This window comes from Podarcis liolepis (assembly GCF_965112155.1).
Source record: "Podarcis liolepis genome assembly, chromosome: 6".
In the NCBI taxonomy this organism is placed as follows: Eukaryota; Metazoa; Chordata; class Lepidosauria; order Squamata; family Lacertidae; genus Podarcis; species Podarcis liolepis.
Genome location: NC_139559.1, coordinates 75,705,341 through 75,728,464, shown reverse-complemented (window position 1 = coordinate 75,728,464; position 23,124 = coordinate 75,705,341). Strand labels below are relative to the sequence as shown.

The following is a 23,124-nucleotide window of genomic DNA, read 5'->3' as shown; positions in this document are numbered from 1 at the left end:
ACAAAATAATGATCAATTCAACACTTTCTCTGATTTTAATAATGCAAAATTCATATTTGATTAGACAAGGATATTTTATAAAAGCATCTGAAAATGGATCCAATGCTATCCCAGAAATCAGCATCACTAATTAGCATAAAGTATTACAGTATTTATCATTCTAAACCCTCATGATAATTTTCAGCTGTTCAAATAAACCAAAGGGTTTTTTCTTTGGAAATCTCTTGTCTAATGTCTATTCTATTCATAAGCATACTCTGCTGATGCAAGTATTCACTGAAATTCTACATGACCCTCCTTGTATGTCATTCTGTTCACTTAGTAAACCACTTGCATCACAGCCAATTCATAACATATAAATTAACAGTTCAGCACTATAGCAACAGTAAACAGTAAAAAGAAAAAAAATACATTCCAATATCAAATTTTAAAACCACTTTTGCATTATATTACCCCATTCCCATTCATTTATCATTTGGAAAAGTATAATGTTAGACACAAGGAGGGAAAGAAAGAAAATCTGGAACAAATCTGAGTCAGAGAATATAGTTAGCAATGCAATCCAGTGTATGTTTATTTGGAAATAAATTCCATTCAGTTCAGCAGGGCTTGCTCCCAATTATGTGTGCACAGGATTGCAGCACAAGGGTAAAAGACTGTTCTTTCCACTTCCAGTTGTATATGTAGATACACCTCAAATTAAAGAAAAACCTAACATACCAAACTCAAATCACAGATTTGTTACTCTTTAACATACTTTTGGGCAGTTAATAAGCAGAGTTGCTGATGAATAGTAAAAGAAAATTGCCCCCTCTAGTCTTCACACTGATTATTTTAAGTTGGATTAGGAGAGACAATATTTTACTCTTTTACTGATATTCCTGCTTAACAAGGAGTAAGATATGTATGTTCTCCAAGTCTCTCAGAATCTGTAGGCTGTGTGCAGAGCCAATATTTCACAGTAATACACGGTGTACTATATGCTTGTGTGGTATTACTATGAAACACAGCAACATATGTGAAATGATGGATACAGCATCTAAGAAATGTGTTTACTCTTTGCATTCAGTTTTGAGACATCAATAAAAACAAATGTGGCTCTTGTTTCAATATCACCTTAATAAAGCAACAACATTACAGTACAATCCCTACAGCCTTCCAAAGGCCACTGAAGCACCACTCTACTGGCAGGATGACACACTATTGGAAACACCTTGGAGCGCCAGGAAAAACTTTTCTGGGTGTGGATGCCCCACCAGCAATGTTCCATTGGTGCAGAGGGTCAACGTGGGGCATTCTGGGAGCAGCTACGAATTCACAGGATGCTAAGCCTCCTTCCCTTGACGTGCCTCCTACAAAGGTCTGAAGCTACTGAGACTGGTATAGTAATTTCCCCTCACTGAGGTCAATGGGCAGGAAAAGCAATCTTGGGGGAGCTTTGCTGAGAAAGAGGGCCAATAACTATTTTAATTAATTAATTAATTATTTTTTAATGGAGGGTTCGTGCCTTAGGTGGAGCAAACCAACAGAGCTATGGATGTGGTGGTTCTTCTACATGGAAGCACAGATGCACTGCTTTTGCCAAGAACAACCTGCACATACAGAACTCAATATCTGCTTGGCACCTATAAGGAACTTTCCACAACCTGCTAACTACACATGCGCAGATATAGGGACACCACTGTTCTATCTACGGTATCTTTAATTGAATCCCAGACACAGTAATGCCTATTATCAAATGCAGTAATATTCACAATTGACACAGCATACAATCAGAAGGAACACATATTGTTCTTTAATTTTAATTCTAATGGTTTAAATCAATGTTGTTAATCATCCATTTGTCTCAAGAGACAATGGGGTGCGTCTCCAGGGGTGAAGCCAAACTGCTGTGTTAACAACACCAAAGTGACCTCCTCTGGGGTGCAAGCCTGGGCAGTGTGTCCTGGGCTGCTCAGATGACAAGACCCCAGCCCAACCCTTGTCCTTGCTGTTGTGGTCCAAAGGAAAGCAGAGGAATATGTTTGGCACCAGCCTGGCTGCAGGAGTTGCTGAAAGGAGGCATATAAGACACCATCCAACCATCTTAGGGACTCCACTCTGGATTTGTATAGGGTTTACTCCTTAGCCTTTTCTTCTTCCAAAGGTATCTCACAAAAGTAGTGGAGGTTTAGGATCAGAGTTTTCCTTTCTACATGGGCTACCTTCCCAGGTTGATGAGCCTCATCTGCCCAATCAATAAATAATACGATATGTGTTTATAATATACAGTTTGTTGCTTCTATGTTTGAGTTGAGACCCTTTTTAATAATTTAGAGATAGTTAAAAGAGCGTGTTATCACAAGAGGCTTTCAGAGAAAGGCATTCAGCTGTTGAGCTGGAGAGCACAAAGGGTGAGTAATGTTTCTATCCAGACCATTTATTACCAAGGAATGTCATCAATTTTGTTGTTTCTGCCAAGTCATCATTTTTCAATCTTCATTTCTCAACCTTCCTGAACATTTGAAACATGATATTTCCATAGTGAGACAAGGAGTAAAATACTCAGTACCTTGAAATGCTTCTTTCCTCACTATGCTCCAATAGCCCTGGACTAGCCACATGACACGTTACCAAGAACTCCAAAAAACGTTTACTACACACATGCAGACAATGCTGTGTTTGTATTCCCCTGCCCCACCATTTCCTTCACAATATCACTGAACTAGGTAGTTTTTGGACAGACCTGCAGTATTCATCTGTAAAGGCAAATAAGTCATTTGTAGCTCAAATAATAATTTCATCAGATTTTAATATTCTATCATGTCCAGTACTTGTGTAGTAATTGCTTCTGTGCTATAAGGTGTGTTGTTCACATGACATAAGGCTACTTGTACGATTCTGAAAGAACGCATAATTGCTATTCTCTGAAAGATTACAGCGTATTATATTATTTAAAATATAGGAAGTGTTCACAAACTATGTACCTATCCTAAAAATAAAAATCTTCCACTCACAATGTTATGGTTTCTAAAGCTCATGGCTGCACAGATGTGATTGACAAGCCAGTTTCAGACTTTCTTCACACATGAAGACCTAAAAAAGTAGGGCTTGAAAATCACTTTCCTTGGCCTGTCATTGCCACATTCTACAACACCAATCTATGACCTTTGTACTTTGGACCAAAGGTCTGAAAAGGAACAACAATGTACATAAAGCTAAACACATGTAGGAGCTAAAAGCAGTTTCTACTCCTGCAGTTAGGGTTTCCCATAACATGGATCACCAAAGCACATACAGCTGTATGTGCCCAGATGTTCCTTTTCAGATCTTAGAATCATAGATTCTAGTGCTATAAGGGACCCCAAGTGTCATCTAATCCAACCCCCTGCAATGCAAAAATTCTGCCCACAGCATTCCTGGGTAGACTTGCACCGCCAACCTTCTGGTTAATAGCCAGACACGCTGATCCACTGCATCACTGGAGGATGTCTTCCCCTTTATGAGTTAAATTCAAGGGCTGGGCCAGTAGGGTGAGCAAAACTGCAGGCAAGGCCAGAAGGAACAGTCCCACTCACTCCTCTTCCATGTATTCACTGTACACTGGGACAGTCTGAATAGGACTAAAGAATATAGGCAATTCTACTGGAATCTCAAGAATCCATTGGTCTGCCAGTAACTGGGAGCAAGAATTCAATGACCTGCATAGTTTACAATCTCCATTACCACCAAAGCCAAAAAAAATAAGTAAAAAAAAAGCAAAATAAGTTATGCATATAAGAAGTACAATATTTGTTCAATCTGTACAGTCTAGCTATTCTTCACATGGAAATTGTGCAGAATTTATTTTTAGCTCAGGCTACATGCAGCCCTGTTTATAGGACTGGGCTTCGAGAGAAAGCAGAGTTGGATGACTCTCTTCTGTTTCCTCCCGAAGCAAAGTTCTTAACCAAAGGTACTATTTCTGGGTTAACGGAGTCTGTAACTTGAAGCGTCTGTAACCCGAGGTACCACTGTACTTTGCACTTACAATCATTCACTCTAACAATGAGCAGGTGCTCAGGTCATAGCTGTCAACTTTTCCCTTTTTTTAAGGGAAATTCCCTTATTCTGAATAGGATTCCTCACAAGAAAAGAGAAAAGTTGACAGCTATGGCTCAGGTATAGAAGCGTAGAAGTTGCAAGACTGGAAATGGAGCCCTGAAACAGGTCTGCAAGTTGCAGAGCTGGAACTGTCATAGGCAGTGCTTTTATTTTTTCTTTAAAAAATGTTTAGGGGTACTCTCATTTTCCTACTCATATTGAAATACTGCCCCTCAATGAGGCCAAACTTAGATTCACAAAATGTTTAGGAGTATGCGTACCCCTGTGTCCCCCCAGAAAAAAGCACTGGGCATAGGAACTAATCATATGTGGGAAAGTGAGATTTAATAAACAAGAATAAAGAATAAATTAAAAGTGCCTGAGGCGGTAATCCTAAAGTGGTGGTAGGGAACTGAAGTCAGATGAACTACTATTTAGCCAAGGTCCTGTGGGTTTCTTGCTAGCATGGGAGAAATGCTCTGGTATGTTTCCATGAATTCTGCATTTCTTTTTCTTTCTTTTAAACATTATTTTCCTCCCATTTGGAAAAATGTTTTCCCATTGGGAATTTATTTATTTTTTTAAATGCCCAATTTGGGCAATTCTCCTTTTTTGGCCCAACTAAAGTTGGACCTCCTATGCCAATTGGGCCAGGGTCTCATAAGTTTGCAGTGTCAGGGAGGGGGAATAAAATATATCCTATGGCATATGGACATATAACTACAGCTGAAATGTAATTGAAGTCACTTCCTATTAATGTTATACATATAAAGACAAGCCTTTTGTTTTTCTAAACTCTTGCCAGCTCTTAAATTAGTTAATAGGAAAAATAGGTAGGTGATAAGGGTAATAACTGACATAACAATTAAACAGTTATAATTACATTTATATATATTAATATTTAAATTTATTTTAAGGGGTGTTGCTGTTTATTAACCATTCACTTTTTATAAAGTTTTCAAGAAGTATAGGTACAGACTTCATAAATTCAGGAACAGCTATGAGGTATTGTACAGAATCACTATAGTAAGACAAAACAACAAAACAACATTAACTGTATCCTGCTACATATCCAGAGGAAACTCAAACTGACTCAGGAAGAGGATGTACAGAAGCAGTTATTACAACGTCCAGTGTTCATTAGGAATAAGGTTAAGACCACAAATATTTTGAAAATACAAATAAAACCAAAGTTATTATTATTATTTTTTTGTCTCTGAAGGTTTCACATGATCTAGAAACGAAAGGATGTTTGGTTCAGACAAAATGCCAAACCAGTTAAAATAAGCCACAGTTTGTAAGCCAACAATTAGGTTGGCATGGTGCAAACTTACTGGTGGAGCCAAGCTGGTGCTCTTGCTGGTGGTCTGCACCACACTGACCTCCTCACCCCTCTCCCCCATTCATAAGCGGCAAGCAACCAACCTGCCAGGAAGTTAGATTAAAGGCTTCACACTCACAAGTGAGGTGCTTCTGCACCAGACTATTATTATTTGATTTAATTGTTTTTAATTGTTTTATGCTGGGACCAACCAGATAGAAGGACAAATAGAAATTTTCAACTGAATAAATAAAATAGACAGGTAATATTGCTCAGGCTTCTAGTAATTCATTACCTAGTACATCATGTAAAATTAATCTCTGTTTTGGCAATGAATTGATCATAATCCTTTCCCTTTTCTGCTCTCAGCCTTATAGGAGCCACATTTATTCTGATTAGTGCTACAGATTCTTTAAAAAGCTACTGAAACTTATATTTTAAAAGACAGAGAGGGATCACTGCTTTTTGCAGAAATATGTTGTGGTACAATGTTATGATCTTGCACACTGCACATAAACTAACCTTACTAGTCTGCAAAGAGCATCAGTTAGAAACACAAATTAAGCAGTACATGCATACCTCAGTTTAAGAACAGCCCTGTTTACAAATGATTCTGTTTACGAATTCCACAAAACCAGAAGTAGTGTTCTGGTTTGCGAACTTTGCCTCGGTCTAAGAACGGAATCCGAACAGTGGAAGGGCACTGGCAGTGGGAGGCCTCATTAAGGAAAGCGCGCCTCGGTTTAAGAACGTTTTCGGTTTAAGAACGGACTTCTAGAACGGATTAAGTTCGTAAACCGAGGTACCATTATATATAAATGTCTTAAATGAAGTAACAGTGAAGTACTATTTGAAAATTAACATGTAGCAAGTAGGACATGTACCATGTACTGTGCCAGCAACACAGGAATATAGGAAGCTGCCTTATACCACATCAGACATTGGGCTGTATCCAAATAAGTGCTATGTGAACATTCTGGCAGTACAGTGGAACCTTGGTTCTTGAACTTAATCCATTCCGGGAGTCTACTCAACTCCTGAAACTTCGAAAACCAAGCTGCGGCTTCCGATTGGCTGCAGGAGCTTCCTGCACTCAATTGGAAGCTGTGGAAGCAGCGCTGGACGTTCAGCTTCCAAAAGACATTCACAAACTGGAACACTCACTTGCGGGTTTGCGGCATTCGGGAGCTGAGTTGTTCGGGAGCCAAGCTGTTTGGGAACCAAGGTACCACTGTACAAGGATTTCTGCTTGTGTAACAAAATGTACTCCCCTCCCCCATATGTTCAAATTATTCCCCTAACTTCTGGGGCAGATTGGTGGTGGTGCAGGGTACACACAGGCAGCGGTAGAAAGAAGACCTTTTGTGCTGTTGAGACACAGTAGTTGAACACCGCTCAATATTTTCTACATCTCCTGTCAGTGGCTGTTTACGGTTTCAGACAGAGGATGTTCCTAGCTCTACCTAGAGATGCTGTGGATTGAACCTGGGATATTCTGCCTGTAAAGAAGATGTTCTACAGTACCATTAATACATAGCCCTTGTTCATCTTCCTTTTTAAACATAAAGTGTTCCTTGAAACTCAAAAGCTATTTTGCGATATCTTTTTAGCCCTTGACATCACCAGTTGATAACCCATCCTTTACTTCAAGCAGTTCAAGGTGGTGAACATGGTTCTCCCCCTCTTCATTTAATCTCCACAACAACTCTGTGAGATAGGTTAGGCTGAGAGGCAGTGACAGGCAAAAGTCATCCAGCGAGCTCCATAGCCATGTGGGGATTTGAACCCTGGTCTCCCAGGTCCTAATCCACTAGCTGCTACGCCACTCCAATCTGTTAAGTTTTTCAGGTAAATAAGTGTAAATTACTGTACTGGTTTTGCCATCTACCTTTCAATTTCTTAGCCATCATACTACATTACTTAAAACTATTCCCCAGTAAGGTACACAGGGACCTTCTCAAAAATTTGTTGGAACATAGTGCTGTAATTAAACCTTGTTTCTGCTAAGCCAAAAGCCAAAAAAATGGAGAAACGGGTCAGATTAACTACTGTGTTGTACACACAGTTGCAATTAAGTGTCTAGCGGTAGGTAATTAGTGTATTAACAGGTATCATAAATTACCTGATTTGTTTCAGATCTCATTACTCATTAATTGCTGTATTCTACATCCTACTCTAGCTGCTTATTCTTAAGAAGTTGGTCTGCCCTTATATAAGTAACAAATGCTAAGAAGTGATTATACTCCATGTTTTTCTTTTCCATACTTTATAGTCCCTATTTAAATGCCTGTACACTAAACCCAAATATCTATACCATCTGAATTAGTAATATATTCCAGATCGCATCATGAATAGTAGGGAGGGTCTGCACCATATCCTGGTCAAGTCTTTGTCTCTGTGCCAAGTTTTGCTCCAGGGAAAATGAAAGTCTTGTTACAAAGGTAGCAAGTATCCTGCAAAATCTATATAGGCCTCTATATCTATGTGCAATTACCCCTACATACATCAAACAACAGAACACATAAATTGTTTAACAGACGTCATGAGGCTGATACCCGGGAGGGGAAAACATTCATGCAATGTTGGGTTCCTGCTCTTTCCATAAATTTATTCAGAAGTAACATTGTACTGTGCTTTGATGTTATTGTCAATTGTTTGTTTTTTGCTGCCATGACATATATGTATTGCACATAGACAAAGAGCAGTTCAAAAACAATGAGATGATGGACAAAACCAAGTACAACAAATTGATAGTAGCACAATCAAAGTTCCACTTGAGCAAGCTTTGTATACTCTCTTTAATAACAACAAATGTTTCAGTAATATTCAGGTGAAGTAACACATAAACAATATTTTTTTGTAGCAAACATGAAAAGTCCCAGCAGATAACAGCTTCATACTTGCAATTTACTGATGTTTTTAATGTGCAGTGTAATTTTGGCTACATTCTTGAAACCACCCACTCAAGAGAAATCTCAGTGTCTATTATAGAGTAATGTTATTATGAAAAGTAATGTTATTTTATAGCAAAGACTGGTGATGTTCATTACATTTAATCAGAAATCTCCTACACATTCTGAAACCTTGAACAAATTAAATAAAAACTGGGGTGATACTTCTCCAATTTAACAACATTCCTCTGATTGACCTCTTAATTCCACCTGTCTGAATAATGAGAGAAGGAAAACTGTTGCAAGTTGCCTTCAAGACTTGGTGATACCACCGGCCCTCAAAGGGACCCCGTTAATAATTCATCATTTAATGAATATATTAGACCTTTAGAAGTGGTCATTGGGGGATTTGGTGCAAGGTGTCACAAGTACTCTGATCACACCCAGCTCTATTTCTCCTCTGCACTGGAATCAGTTGGAGCTGTGCAAGTGCTTAATCTGTGTTTGGAGGCAGTAAGGGGTTGGATTACCTTAAATGGCAGTGCTACAGATTAGTGCTTCCTGGGTCTGGGAATCAACAGTGTCTTCTGGATGAGGTTGGACTCTCCTTGAAGGATCAGGTACAGTCACAGGGCAGGGGCGGGGAAGAGAAATAGCTTGACTACAGTAATCCATACTCTCAAACCTTGTTGTTGTTGCTTAGTCATTTAGTCGTGTCTGACTCTTCGTGACCCCATGGAGCAGAGCATGCCAGACACTCCTGTCTTCCACTGCCTCCTGCAGTTTGGTCACTCATGCTGGTAGCTTCGAGAACCTTAGACTACTTTAATGTACTCTACATGGGATTGCCCTTGCAGGTAGATTGTACACCACAGCTAGGAAAAAATACAGCCATGAGGGTGTTGGCTAGGGTACCTTTGAGATACTATGTAACACCAGTCCTTGAAGAACTGCACTGGGGCCTGTTTGCTACTGAGTGCAATTCAAGGTGATAGTTCTGATGTAAAGGTAAAGGTAAAGGAACCCCTGACCATTAGGTCCAGTCGTGGACTCTGGGGTTGCGGCACTCATCTCGCTTTATTGGCCGAGGGAGCCGGGGTACAGCTTCCGGGTCATGTGGCCAGCATGACTAAGCCACTTCTGGCGAACCAGAGCAGCACATGAAAACACCATTTACCTTCCCACCAGAGTGGTACCTATTTATCTACTTGCACTTCGTGCTTTCAAACTGCTAGGTTGGCAGGAGCAGGGACCGAGCAATGGGAGCTCACCCTGTCGCGGGGATTTGAACCGCTGACCTTCTGAGCGGCAAGCCCTAGGCTCTGTGGTTTAACCCACAGCACCACTCGCATCCTAAGTTTTGATGTACAAAGCCCTAAATAGCTTAGAACCCAGCTATCTGAAGGAGCACCTTCCACTGTCCTGTCCACACCATCATCAAATAAGGACCCAGCTTCTGAAGCACGTAACAAAACCCCCTTGGTGGTGGAACAATCTTCCTGAGGTTAGACTGACACTAGCATAAACTAGTTTTTGGTGCTAGTTAAAAACATTTCATTTTCACTATGCGTTTCACTGTATCTGCCTATAGCTGGGGTGATGTGTACATTGAATTTTATATTGTAAACTGCTGGTGTTGGTTTAATTATGCTGTGGCCCATAGTGAAAGGCAGGATAAACATTTTACAAATAAAAAAACAGGACAGCCTCTTGGACAGAGCATGATGCACAGGCATGAGACAAAGACAGGAATGGTTCATTAATATGTTTCTGTGATAAAAGAAAGGAAATGGACTGCTAGGAAAAAGGTAGGATATCATTTATTTGTTAATCATTGTAACACCTCCACTTAATTGCTATTTCTATCACTAATAGCAATGTTTATTTCAGTTCTTGTAGACAAGCAAGACTGACTTTGTAAGTAGCATTTTATCTAAGAAGTGGCCTTACATCTCATTTTTTTGTGCATTTTGATGTCTGATTTCTTTACTCTCTTCATGTTAGTAAGGAAATACAAGGTTTTTTGAGGGATTTTTATTCAGTATTAATTGTGAAATTGTTCTGCAATCTTTTATAAGGAAAATGATGGATAGTTACATATTTATGTGTTGTATGAGTAATAATGTATTTGCATTTTTGTTTGTTTTCATAAGAACACTTTTTGTTGTGAACTGCTTTTGAGAGTAGTGTACACAGAAAAGCAGTATACAGATAAATTGACTTACTGACATTTGGCATTTGGTCCAATTTATAACAAAGAGGAAAACTTTAGTTATTAGCAGACAGATCTGTGAAAGTATCTACATAACAATTTGAGCTGATTCTCTATTACTCATCGTTTACTTCCAGGGTACTTAAACATATGTGTCCAGCTGCAATTTTGCACTCTCTTGGGATAGAAAGTAATTGAAGAAAACAGAGGTAGAAACTTTGGCAGGCAGTTAGCAAATGTTTAACTGCTTTTATCTGTCACCCCTATCATCAGCAGGCACCTTCTTTGACAAGTTTTAAACATCAGCTGAAAACTGTCCTATTCCGCCAGGCCTAAGCAGGCAATGAAGAGTACATCACCGACAATGGTCTATTGATGTTTGTTTTCATTTTTTTTATTTTTAACTTCTTTAAATCTATTTATCATTTTATTGTTTGGTTTATCAGATATTTTGTATTTCAGCAAACTTTGGGGCTCAGCTGAGCCTGTGGATTCCTCCTTCTTATGTATGGGTGATGTAATTTTAGCTACAGAAGACTTGACACAGAGCTTGAAGATCGGAAATAGAGGAAATAATGATGATAAATGCAGATGACTAAACAGATCTTAGAAGACTAGGCAGAGTGGAAAAGACCAAATAAAATATCAGGACTATCTCAATGAACTAATAACAGCATTGTATTAATATCACACAGAATTTAAGAGACTGCAACCCAGTTGTCCAAGAAGGTTCCTTATTAGTGGTCGGTCATTATACTTTGGGCCACACCAAAACACTTTTGACTAGGTTTTAACTCTAACGGTGGGAGAGAGAAAAAACTAGCCAGTGCCTAAAGCTTGTCAGATACAATGCGCTGGGCACTGCCCAAAGGAGATTCTCATTTTGTTTTTGTTTTATTACATACATTTTTGCTTAATTGCTTTTACAATATTCCCTTAATTTTAAGAGCAGTTTGCCATGTGGTAGTGTGGTTTTGTAAATTGAATACCTCTAATCTTTGCTGGGCTTAGAGAGCATATATTATAGTTCTCCAAATTGTAGCCATAACATAGAAGGAGCAGTTATCCCAAATAGTAAATAACCTACTCAGTACTAGTATGGCCCATGCCAGTCAGACACCTGGTAATCCTAACTTGTGTTCCCAGTTTATTTAACAAAACATTTGTAGTAGCTTAACAGCCTGACTCCATGCAGAGCTATGGGTGCCTAATATCCAACATTTCTCCAATGAAAATAGGGACATCCTAAGGAAAAGTGGAACATTCTGGGATCAATCAGAAACCGGGACGTCTTCTCTAAATCAGGGACAACCCTGGAAAATAGGGACACTTGGAGGGTCTGCTTTAGGCAAGCCTAAATCAACACAGGATTGTATTGTTAATAAGGGTCTTTCAAAATAATTTTTGGCTTTCAGTTCTGCACACTGCCCTAAATAATACTTTAACATGTAAATTGCCTAATATCTAAATTGTTGCTATGCCATAAGTTACCAATGCCTGTCAAGCTTCTCTTTTGTGTCAGTTAGTTCAGATGAGTAAATCCTGTATATGCTGTGCTCCTACTCAATCTGTGTGAATGCTAGGGCCAGTTATCAACCTTTTCAGACCCAGGGCCCATGTTTAACTCAAATATGCATTTGGGGAAGCATTTCTGAATCTTTTACTATATATTTATATGATGCTCCTGTTACGACAAACCTTGGATCAGGCTGTGACCCACTAGTGGGTCTCAACCCACCAGTTTAAGACAAGTGCTAGGAAAAAATTCTATTCTGATATAGACTTGCTCAACAATCATTGAAGAAGGGCAGGGATTGATTATATCTGAATTTCATTCTCTACTAAGGAGAATTGGAAAGGAAAACCTTCCTTACTCCCACTTATCTTCACTGTATTTTCCTGTTTTCTCAAGAATTTTTAGAACCCTACTATGGAGGAAATCCTTTTGTCTATTTTTAAATAGCATGTGTCAGTATGATTGGTTCTGTCACCCAGGGAGGCAGTAGCAAAGAATATTCTAATTTCCCACTGTTTCAAGGGATGGGGAAGGAGGACTTATTTTGACTTTTCTCACCTTCTTCTCATCCCCAGATTAGCATTATCATATGAACTACAAACCTTTATTGCCCTTATTTCTCAGGAACAGGATTACTACCAGATTCTAAGACAAATTTTGGAGCTAGGTGGTGGGAAATTTAGGCATATTTAAATAATAAAGAATAACCAAATGTGACAACCCATAGGGAATAAACAGTGTGGTGGTGTTGTTTTCATTTTGTGGTTTTATATTCTGATTTTATCCTGTGCACCGTCCTGAGACCTGCAGGAATAGGGCTGTGTATAAATTATTATTATTATTAAACATTGCCTAAAAAAGAAAGTGTGAATACTTGCCTCATTGAAGTATGAACAGTAAGATTGGAAAAAAGGAATCTAATTCTTACTCAGAGTAATGATCAGTAGAAAGAAACAGAACTTTTATAACTTTAAATGCACCCACATCCACTATAGCTAGTAAGCAAGAAAACTTCTGTTTAATACTTTGTCATCTTCTCTTCTATCTTACTGTTTTCTGTCTTTTTCCTTATTCCTCCTTTGGGAGCAGAAACAAGTTTATTGACATAGGCATAGCCAGATGGGGTGGGGGACAGCTGTCCCTCCCAATCAAGTAAATAAATAAAAATACTTAACTGACCAATTGCATCACAGGTAGCTTGGTTCTGCCCCCCCCATCTTGACTACATCAATGTTTCTTGATATTAGAAAAATATTTTAAATGAATCACAACTTTGTGATGTGATCAGACATATTACTTAACCAACATCAGCTCTGCAAGGTCCCAAAAATAAAAGTAAATAAAGCAGAAATAAGAAATAATTGAAGCATGTGCTGCCTCTCAACTGTGTTTGTTTAGTCCAAAGTAAATCCCAATATCTTAATTTTAACAGCTTTCCAGGTTAAGTGTGCACAGGAATTACAGCCTCAGTCTCTTATCTGTAAAAATGGGATCTATGAAGTTGTGAAAATCAACAGGATCAAATTCTGCAGCAGCTTAAAAATGCTGTGTAAATAGCTACATGCTCTTTTAGGAACAGTTTCTGTTAAGTCATTGCAACTTTGTTATTGAAAACTAACTATAAATGTAGACTGGACATTGGAAGGCTTGAGTTAAAAGAAAGGCAAATGTCACATAGACTATAAGACTCCTTCATAAAAATAAGTTCCATTTTAAAATACGAACCACAAAGTTGGAAAGGCACTCAAAGTTCATCTAGTCCAACCCCTGCTAATGCAGGAAATTAACTACTACATTATCCCTGTTAGATGATCACCTGCCTTAAAAATTCCAATACTGTAGAAAGTTCACCACCTTCCTAAGCAGCCTGCTCCAGTTTAGAACAGCTCATACTGTCAGGTCTTCCTAAATCTAAGTCATGAGTTACTTTCTTGTAAAAGAGTATATAGAAATGTTGTACTCACACTGCCAATTAAGATCCCTATTAAAAGCCACCTATCAAGAGGAATAGCTTCTTTTTACAAAGCATCTGACAAGTTACTTTAGTGATAGATTTATAGAGTGCCATAACTAGTTTGGTGTGTACAAAGAGGCTTTGGACATGTTTCTCCAACAGCAGTTCCTCATGGCATATAGCAAACCACTTTTTAATATGAAGAGGTATGGAGGTGAGCTGTACAAAGGGGGGAGAAGTCCAAAATTCTACTGAGCCTATCTTGTGCTCCAAGATTCTAGAAGATATTAATTATAATAGCATTGTAGTTAAAATTGTATAGAATTGTTTTAATTAAATAGCCTGCGGAAGAAACTAAGTTAGTAACAGAATAGCACAGAATATGCAGAATGAAAAGGAAAGGGGCTCTGGCCTGCCTAGCCCATGCCCTCTTAACCTTCATCACCTTAGCCAGTCACTCTGGAAGAGATGAGGGTGAGACGTATGCCATAAAAGTTTTATATTTATTTTGTTAGTTACCCTGCCTTTTTCTGTTGAAAAATAATTATGTGCCTCTCTGGAAAACACTTCTATAAGTTTACTTATAATAGACTAATACTTGCTATATTTCTGTAGTTCAAAACCTTTAAAACTCTTTAACAAAAACCTAAAATAGCACACCTTCTTGGATATGAGGAATCAGGTGTCTTTCATTGGTAACAAATGCCCTACAAAACTCCTGGTTTTCTTTCCAGTGGTTGCCAATAAGTAAATAAAATGGAGTTAAATTATTCCACAACAGTAAGTCAGTAACTCAGACTGTAATAAAATCTGAAATAGTTGCACTAATTGTTTAGTACAACTATTCTGGTTATGGCTGCATAAATCAGGCATATGAACGGCTATATTAAAAATTAACTGCTTTCTCCACTTATGCTGTCAAGGAGTGCAGTGTGCAAGAAATTATTGCTCAAATATATCCTGCTCACATCTATCAATATTGCAAAGTTTGATGTCTGTTCCAAATGACATCACAAAATTCAGCACAAACCTGTAGCACCCTATTTAATAAACCCTATTAAATCAATGGGACTTAGGCTGCAGTCCTATATCCACTTACCTAGGAGTAATAGTCACTGAACTCAATAGGACTTACTTCTGAGAAAAAAAAGATATAGAACTGGGCTGTTACTTACAATTAAACATGCATCAGATTAAGATACATGCGGACTGGGATGCATACCAGAGCAAACATTCAGCTAAAGTATGTGAAACTGTCTTGGAGCACAAAAATAAGTGCATAGGAGTCATTCAAAGCTGAAATATTCAGCTACTGCTACATTCAATTATTTCCATGTATGAAATGTTCCCTTATTACAGTGCTGTTTTAGTGTACAGATGAGGTGCCACTGTAACACATTTTCAAGATGAAGAGGAGTCTTGGAATATTTTATTTCCCAGGAGAGTTAATGGAAACTAAACCCCAAGCCGCAGTAGCTTCCTTTGTGTGTATCTTCCCCCACTCCTCCCCACCACTTTGGACTTGAGTGCAGCAGTGTGGAGACAATGAGCATTCTGTGCACAACGCCCACACGGATTGGCTGGGCTCCCCCCAATACCCCATGATGTAATGTGTTTGGAATGTGCCGGGACTTTGAGCTGGAGGGGGGGCAGGGGTGGCATTTCTCATCTGTTTCCCAGACCAAGTGGGTTCAGTAAATTAACATGGACCTGGTGTGCATTTGCAGAATCTCACTACCTTTCTCATACTTCTGTTTAGCATGGAATGGATTTTTTTTAAAGCCTGAGAACCAACGCTATTCCCATCTCAGTACATCACTGTGTTTGGGTAAATATGGCTGCATACAAGAGTGTACAGGAAATGTGTAGGTGAGGAGATAGTATCAAATATAGGTGCTGAGGGGTGCTAAAAGACTAGCCTAATAGAGGTGTGGATAGGAACACTATACATTGGGGGCAAACAAGGCAGAATTCAGAGAAAGCTGCAACTGTGTCCCATTCCCATTTTGTTTTAATCATCCTTTCTCCACAAACAACAAGTCCATATCTTCAACAGCAAACTTCATCCTTGGTGGCATTTTAATCTGACAACTGCCAGTGTTTTAAAAGTGACTTCCATTTCAGAAATCAATCTGCCTTCTGTCTTTGGTACTGGTCTTTTAAATGCTGTTATCGGGGGATTGGTTAAAAAAACAACAACCTAAAATCACAAACTTCCTCGCCCTAGCAGCCCAGTCCTGTTTTGAGAGGAGAGCTCTGCGTCCACATACTTGTTAAGAGGCAATCAGAAGTAGTAACCCAGGGAGGGAGGCAGGGAGACCAGGAGAGTGCGTGCACCAGCCATCCCCTTAGCACACCATCCTGCCTGGCGCTCGCTAGCTCTAGACTGGAGCCACGTAGGCTGGGATCACCTCGCGCTCCCCCTGCTGCTGCTGCCGCCATCTCCCGAGCCTGGGTGGGTCCCGCAAGCCGGGGCGTGCGGGCTCCTAGGGAAACGAGGAGGTGGAAATCTTTTAAGGCAGCAGGAGCAGCAGCAGTTCCACACTCGTGTCACCCCCCCACCACCGCACGTCAGAAGGCGCAGTCACGAGCGCAGAACTGCGCGTCCCGAAGCCGCAAACCAGCGTTCCTCTTTGTTTGTTTCGCCCCCCCCCCGCTCCCGCAACCCCTCCTCCTCCCTCCGCTTTTCTCTTCATTAGACCCGGGCTTGTCCCGCCGCAGTGATTTGCCAAGGAGGAGCGGCTGGGCTGGCTGGCTTTCGCCTCGGCCTCTGCAGCTGGGAGAGAAAGAAACAAAGTCTCTCTCTCTCCCTCTACTAAAGTCTCTCTCCCGCACACACCCCTTGGGCCTTCTTTCCTCTTAAGCGGGAGGAAGAAAGAAAGAAAAATTACACCCAAAACTTTCCCACACGCGAAAAGAAATAACCCTCCCCGCCTGCGCGCGAAGTTAAAGGGAGGGAGAGCGGGCCATCATCATTCCCCATCCAAGAAGGAGGCGAAGCCAGACACTTCTCCCCGCCACCGAAAGGAGCGAGGGATGAGGGGAAGCGGCGGCGGCGGCGCCTCACAGTCGGTGTCTCCACAGGCAGGAGGGGAGAGCGAAGCCTCCCTCTCGTCTCGTATCCCCACCCCACAAAACCCCAGGAAAATAAAATGGGGAGGGGGCCGTGTGGGTAAAGCCGAGGGACTCTGCCGTCAAGGAAGGGAGCTCAGGGTCCGCGGGGGCTTCGGCTTCACCGCCCCCCGCCCCGCCGCTTTTGTCTCTCTAGCGATTTCTTTCGCGATAAATGCGCGGTTGGAAGCGAAGGGCTTTGTTTGTGACCCATTAAAAATAAATAAATAAAATAAAATGAGGCAGATGGGGTGCGGTGCCGGGAGTGCCAGCCTGTGATTTACCTCACACGTACATCTGAGGACGACAAGGGGGTCACACGTCGTCTTCTGAGGGGAGAGGGGGGGAGAGAATGGTGGTCTCGGTGAGGGGGAAAGTGGGGGCTCCTTCCAGTCCTCCTGCCGAGAAGCAAGGGGGAGGGGGATCACTCGTCCTACACAGCCGGAGTTTGGGGTGGGGGCTTCGTTTCGCTCGTGCCCCACAGTAAAGGAACTCCCCCCTATTACACACACACACACGGTTTTAAAACCACACGGCTGGGGTAACCTTCGCCTTTCACGCGCCCCCCCACCCCACCTAATCCCGTGCATGGTGAGGTGATGACGGAGCAGGCAAGGGAAACGAAAAACGTCCGAAATAGGCAGTTGGGAGTTTGGTTTTTCTCCCTCCCCCCCCCCCTTCGCCCGAAAAGTTGTGCGTTGGGGGGGGCGTCTGTTCCCCTGACCCTGAGGAGAGCGGAACCATTCTCTCCCCTCAGGAAAAAATGGGGCTTGTCGCCCGCGCGTCCCTCCCGGTCCACGAACAAAAGCCGAAGGAGGCGCTGGGATAACCACCATCTTCTTCCCCGCGAGCCCTACCTTGTTCTTGACCTCGGCCGAGAGCCCGTACGAGGGGCCCTTGTTGAAGTGGGTCATGGCGGCGGGTGGGTGTCCGTGTGCCTCACGCCTTGTGGCGCCAGAGGTGGTAACGCTCTGGCTTGCCTATGCTGCTGGTGCTGGTGCTGCTGCCTGCCTTCCTGCGCTCGACTGGGCGGCTTTCTCGGCGCTGCCTGAGCTCCGAGAGAGCGAGGGCGGGCCGGGCTCGTAGGGGGAGAGGGAAGGAGGAAGGGAGGGACGTGGGCCAGGCTGCCTGACAGGGGAGCCCCGCCGCGGAGCTGCCGGCTGCAGAAAGTTCTAGTCCCTCCCTTGTCCGAAAGGGCGGCCTCCGCCGAAACATCCATTTCCCTTCACAGGAGCTGAGGCGGCGAAACGGCCTGGGGGGGATTATAACACCCCTCAGCTTCTCATCTGGGCTCGTACCACACAACAACACCCCAGGGCAAAATATTATCCCCTGGAAGACCAGACTCCAATAGAAACTACTCTGGTTTATACACGGAATAAACTCCATGCAGCTAAACCCATAAAATAAAACAAAAACAGTCACAGGCACACGACCTTGGATACAACCAAGACGGATTGTTTTCCCCAAACTTTGGTCCTTAAAGCTGATTTTTGGGACTACAATTCCCATCATCCCTGACTGCTGGTCCCACTAGCAAGGGATGATGGGAGTTGTAGTCCTCAAACAGCTTGAGGCTTCTAAGTTTGGGAAACGCTTGATTGCTGCAACGCCCTCCACTTCGGGCAGCTATCTTTGAAAAGTTAACTGGGATGCTTCAGCTGGCCCAGAATGCAGCTGTGAGGATGTTGGTGGGCCCAGGATCCCGCAGCAGCCGCACCAGTGTCATGAACTGGCTGGATGCAGGGGGTGGGAAGCACCTGCTGGGGGACCCCCCTAGGACAGGAGGGCTACATCAGTTGCATAGGGAACCCCCAGATTGAGAGAGGATAAGGTGTTCTCCTCTCCCCATTTGGTTGTTTTTTATGAAACTGTCATTTGAAATGTTGTAAGCCACCCTGAGTGGTGCTTTTGCATCAAAGGAGTGAGATATAAACATTTAAAATAAACAAATACCCCAGGGTAAAACTCTGGGCTTAATCATGGTGATAGTTGATCACACCTGAGTCCACTCAAAATGACAACTACTCTGGGATAAACTCTTCTCAAGGTAATATAATCATTTCAGCCACCTGCAGTGAGACCATGCTTATAATTCCTTTCAGGTGGTAATGAGAATTTTACCACATAGTAGGCACATATGATAAAACGGTTGTCGCTGTGCATCATCCTGCCAGGTAAGAAGAATTTTACCACACATCTGTTGGTAAAATAGCTTTATGGGCATCTGACCATGTGCAGGGTGCTTCTCCCCCCCTATTGAATAAGAACAGTGCACCCACCAATAAATTCCTACAAAAGCTGCATTCTTTCTTTTCCTTCATATAATTTAATAAACACTCTTAACCAATATACATTTAGCAGAGGGCATCTGGTGGATAAGAGGCTATTGGAAGTTCTGGGATTTAGGGAAGGTGCTATGAGAAGGAAGGCTCAAGTGAAGGAGAATATGTGGAAAAAGTTATTATGAAAACATATTGGGAACTGTGTACTAAGATCACGGAGCCAGGGGATAGCCAAAGGGAGAATTGGCAGTTATTAACTACTGGAGCGTAAACTGCTCATCATTTTTTGCCAAAAAGTGGAGAAACATCAAGATCAGTAAAGAATCCCTTGCCATTCAGAGCTTTGTAGCAACGTTATGGAAAAATAACATGCAGGAAACTTTGCCTTAGGAATCTGAAATAGCCACTAATTTCTAACACATGGTGCACGAGAGATACAGATGCTTGTTAAAAAAGAAAATAAGCCATTGCTGGACTAGATCAGTGGCTGTGCTGATTCTCTCCCTGCCTAAACATCACTTGAATCTAAACTCTACACACACACACACACACACACACACACACACACACACACATTCTTCCTGTAATTTAGTCTTCAATTATTTTATCCCTTGGCTCCATCACAGGGAATTGTGGATATGTGGGATGACTTCATAAGAGGAGTAGCTACATTTGCCCTGGCAGGGTTTATGTGCTTTTGAGAAAGAAAGAGCGAGAGTGAGAGAGATTCACAATGTCATTGCCTATTATTGCATATCTTTGGTACAATAAACACATTACCTGCTGAACTTCTGCCTGTCATAGGCAGAAGAGGCAGAATGTGCATGTGCACACATAACATATGACAACTCCTACAAATGTTTTGTAGATGAGTGGAACTTAGAGGCAGCGGACTGAAACATTAGCCTATCCAATCACTGGGACAAATGTGCTCCATTGCTAGAGTGTCTCCTCCCACCACTGGCCGGTGCAACAGCCACTATGGACAGTGTGAAACACATTGTATGAATATTGAAAGGACATCCTGAAACAGAGACTGGTCACAAGAAAGCACTGTATTTTAGAACATTTGGGGGAGGGGGAAGAGATGAGAGACTGTAAGGGGTTTGTGACTGTTGCATTTTTGCGTTTTTACATTGCTGTACACACCAGAGGATGGAGATGTTTTCACCCAGTGTGCATTACCAGGTTCCTTTTCCCATGCCTGCAACCCCCTCCTCAAACTCCAATTCAATGAAACTGTCATTTGCACATGCATTGCCTTCTGTCTGAAATGTACATACTTCGGCTTAACAGCAATATGTTTTCAAATCAGATGGATGTTGGTTTGAGGAGAAATGCATCAAACAGTGGTATTTCTTAAAAAACTGACTGCACTTTTAAAGAAAGTGTAGGATGCATATGAGTTGTGGCTAATGTCATGTGTACTCAGCTTCAAATACCAGAGGTGGGAGGGCATTGAAGATGGGTGTAATCGGTAATGTGTACAGGCTACATCTGCTCTTTCCTCCTTATGTAGGTGCAACAAATAGTGCCATAACACTACAAAAGACACCAGGCTCAGGCTTGCTAATTGAGTTGCTTTTAGGTTTGAGCTGTATTTTGCAGTTAAACATGAACAGAGGAAAAAAAAACTATTTACTTGTTTAAAACATGGGAACAGCAGTGTAAATTTGTGGTAGAAGAGTAACTGACAACAAGAGCATCCACCAATTTTAACAGTTTTTTTGGTTCTGTGGATATAGATATTAGAATTCATTAAAAAGCAAACAAAAACAAATTGGCATAGAACTCATAATGCCCAGGCCCTAATCTAGACATATTCCCGAAAGAAAATGGTTTGAAGAACATCCTGTGCACAGCAACATAGGCAATTTCAACCCACCAGTTCCAAATGGACAATATTTGGGATAGAATTCAACAGAAAAAGCAAGAGGAGCTCCCAACAGAGCAGGGCTGAATTACCACATTAATACTGTTAGCATCTAAAGAAGGGGCCCCAGAAAACCATCACTCCAAAGTCTAAAACAACTGCAGGGAACCTGTGACTCTCCAGATGTTGCTGGCCTACATCTCACATCATCCCTGGCCATTGCCCATGCTGGCTGAGGCTGATGCGTGTTGCAGTCCAACAACATCTGGAGGGCACCATGTTCCCCACCATGGCCTAAAATTTCCTAACTGCATCATAGTCTCAACTTCACGATAAAATGGGATGGGGGTGGAGCCATGTACACCATCTTGAACCCCCTGGAAGGAGGAAAGACGAAATGCCAAAGTGATCAATAACAGCAACAAAATAAAAGGTGCTATGTGAGGGCTGCTCAGCTGATGAAGGCTCAGATGTGCATATCCATCAGCATCATTTTAGATCATTAGGCAGCCCCCTAAGAGCCACTCAATAAGAGAGACTAGTTATCAACACTGGGTTGCCACTGGAACCCCTCTGGCATGCACAAAGCTTTGTACCTGCAGAAGAGGATCTGCAGATCTATACTTTCAATCTGAACTGGATTCCCTTCATTTTTGATTAACACACTGCTGGATTTTATGCATGCAGAAAGCAGAGCAGTGGGTGTTTCTCACTGCCCACCCACCCCCACCTGAAATCTGGAAAAGAGTTAAAAATCTGGTGAGGAGTTACCACGTCTCTACCACACATGGAGGGCTGTTGTACTGAGGCGTCAATTATTATTAATCTCACTGGAAAGACTCATATTCCCAGAATTGAGAGAACAGCCATGGCATTGTATGGCTAAGACTTTCTTTTCTTTTTCAAATAGAGAACCACAGCCCTGTCTTTCATATAGTTAATGGGCAGCATGCTGGTACAAACCCTTGGAGATAAATGTTTCTATACTCATGTAATTTCACTTTAAGTACTGTAGTGGACACAGTGTCTAGCAATAGCTACTCTCTTCTTTCTTTCCTTTTTGGTTTTTGTTACATTTGTTCTACTAGGTGCAGACTTTCCCAGCTCTCATTCTGCAAACTATGTTGACAGATTTCTCTTTTCATCATTTTGTCCCAAAAGGGTTTCATCTGCTTTTTGAATGACTGTGGGTGCTGCGAGGCACCTGTGTTTCTCTCATGCTTGCTTTGTAGCAAATAATAGATGATGACAGATTTTCTTGGCAGTCATCATTGGATCCTAAATTACGCTTATGGATATTTCAAAATCGATGTCTGGACAGACTTCTTCTGCTTCTTCTTCTTCTTCTTCTTCTTCTTCTTCTTCTTCTTCTTCTTCTTCTTCTTCAAAAGCTATGCTCACAAACTCCAGAATATAAATGTGAAGTTGGAAAGAAGCAAAACAAAAAACATAGGTTTTAATATAGATAAGAATTATAGTGGCTGATAATGGCTAAAATGAAATTTCATATTAAGGATCAGTTGCTTTCTGTATTGATAGCATCTGATCACAAATTCCCAATATTTAAAATGAATTTGGGCTGTGGGTGACTTACAGAAAAGAACTAGAAATTAGCACAGTCTAGGAGTGGTTCTCTATAATTATGAACACTAGTCTTCATTTAAAACAAAACGTTCCAGCACTAAAGGATGTCTCCTCCCTATGTGCCTTCTGCACACAGATGAGTACCGTCTTTTAATTTGGTAAAATACTGGTCTCTTTTTACAATTACAGTGTTCCATTAGAGTGGTAAGGTCACCATGCGTGCAATGGATGGTACAAAATTCAAATGTATATGCTTTGCACTTTTGTATCTTCTTTAACACTGAAATGCTTTGTAAAACATCAAGCACCAATCAC

The 23,124-nt window shown here is 41.4% G+C and overlaps 1 protein-coding gene and 1 long non-coding RNA gene across 3 annotated transcripts in view; one reads left to right on the top strand and one right to left on the bottom strand.

Annotated features, from left to right (window-relative positions):
- CNN3 (calponin 3) overlaps positions 1-18,071 on the bottom strand; it is a 28,055-nt gene extending 9,984 nt beyond the window's left edge. Inside the window, exon 1 of one of the 2 annotated variants that reach the window (XM_083511164.1) lies at positions 17,925-18,071. In XM_083511164.1, coding sequence (XP_083367290.1) covers positions 17,925-17,981 — 57 coding nt within the window. In that variant the 5' untranslated portion in view covers positions 17,982-18,071. Of the gene's footprint in view, positions 1-17,351; positions 17,445-17,924 lie in introns of those variants that run through there. The other variant, XM_083511163.1, reaches the window with a different exon arrangement.
- Positions 2-22,599, top strand: LOC310710380. The gene is made up of 4 exons (XR_014528009.1): positions 2-10,853; positions 10,949-11,288; positions 11,873-20,087; positions 20,164-22,599. It is a non-coding gene; the product is annotated as an uncharacterized lncRNA (long non-coding RNA).
- Positions 22,600-23,124: the final 525 nt, after the last annotated feature.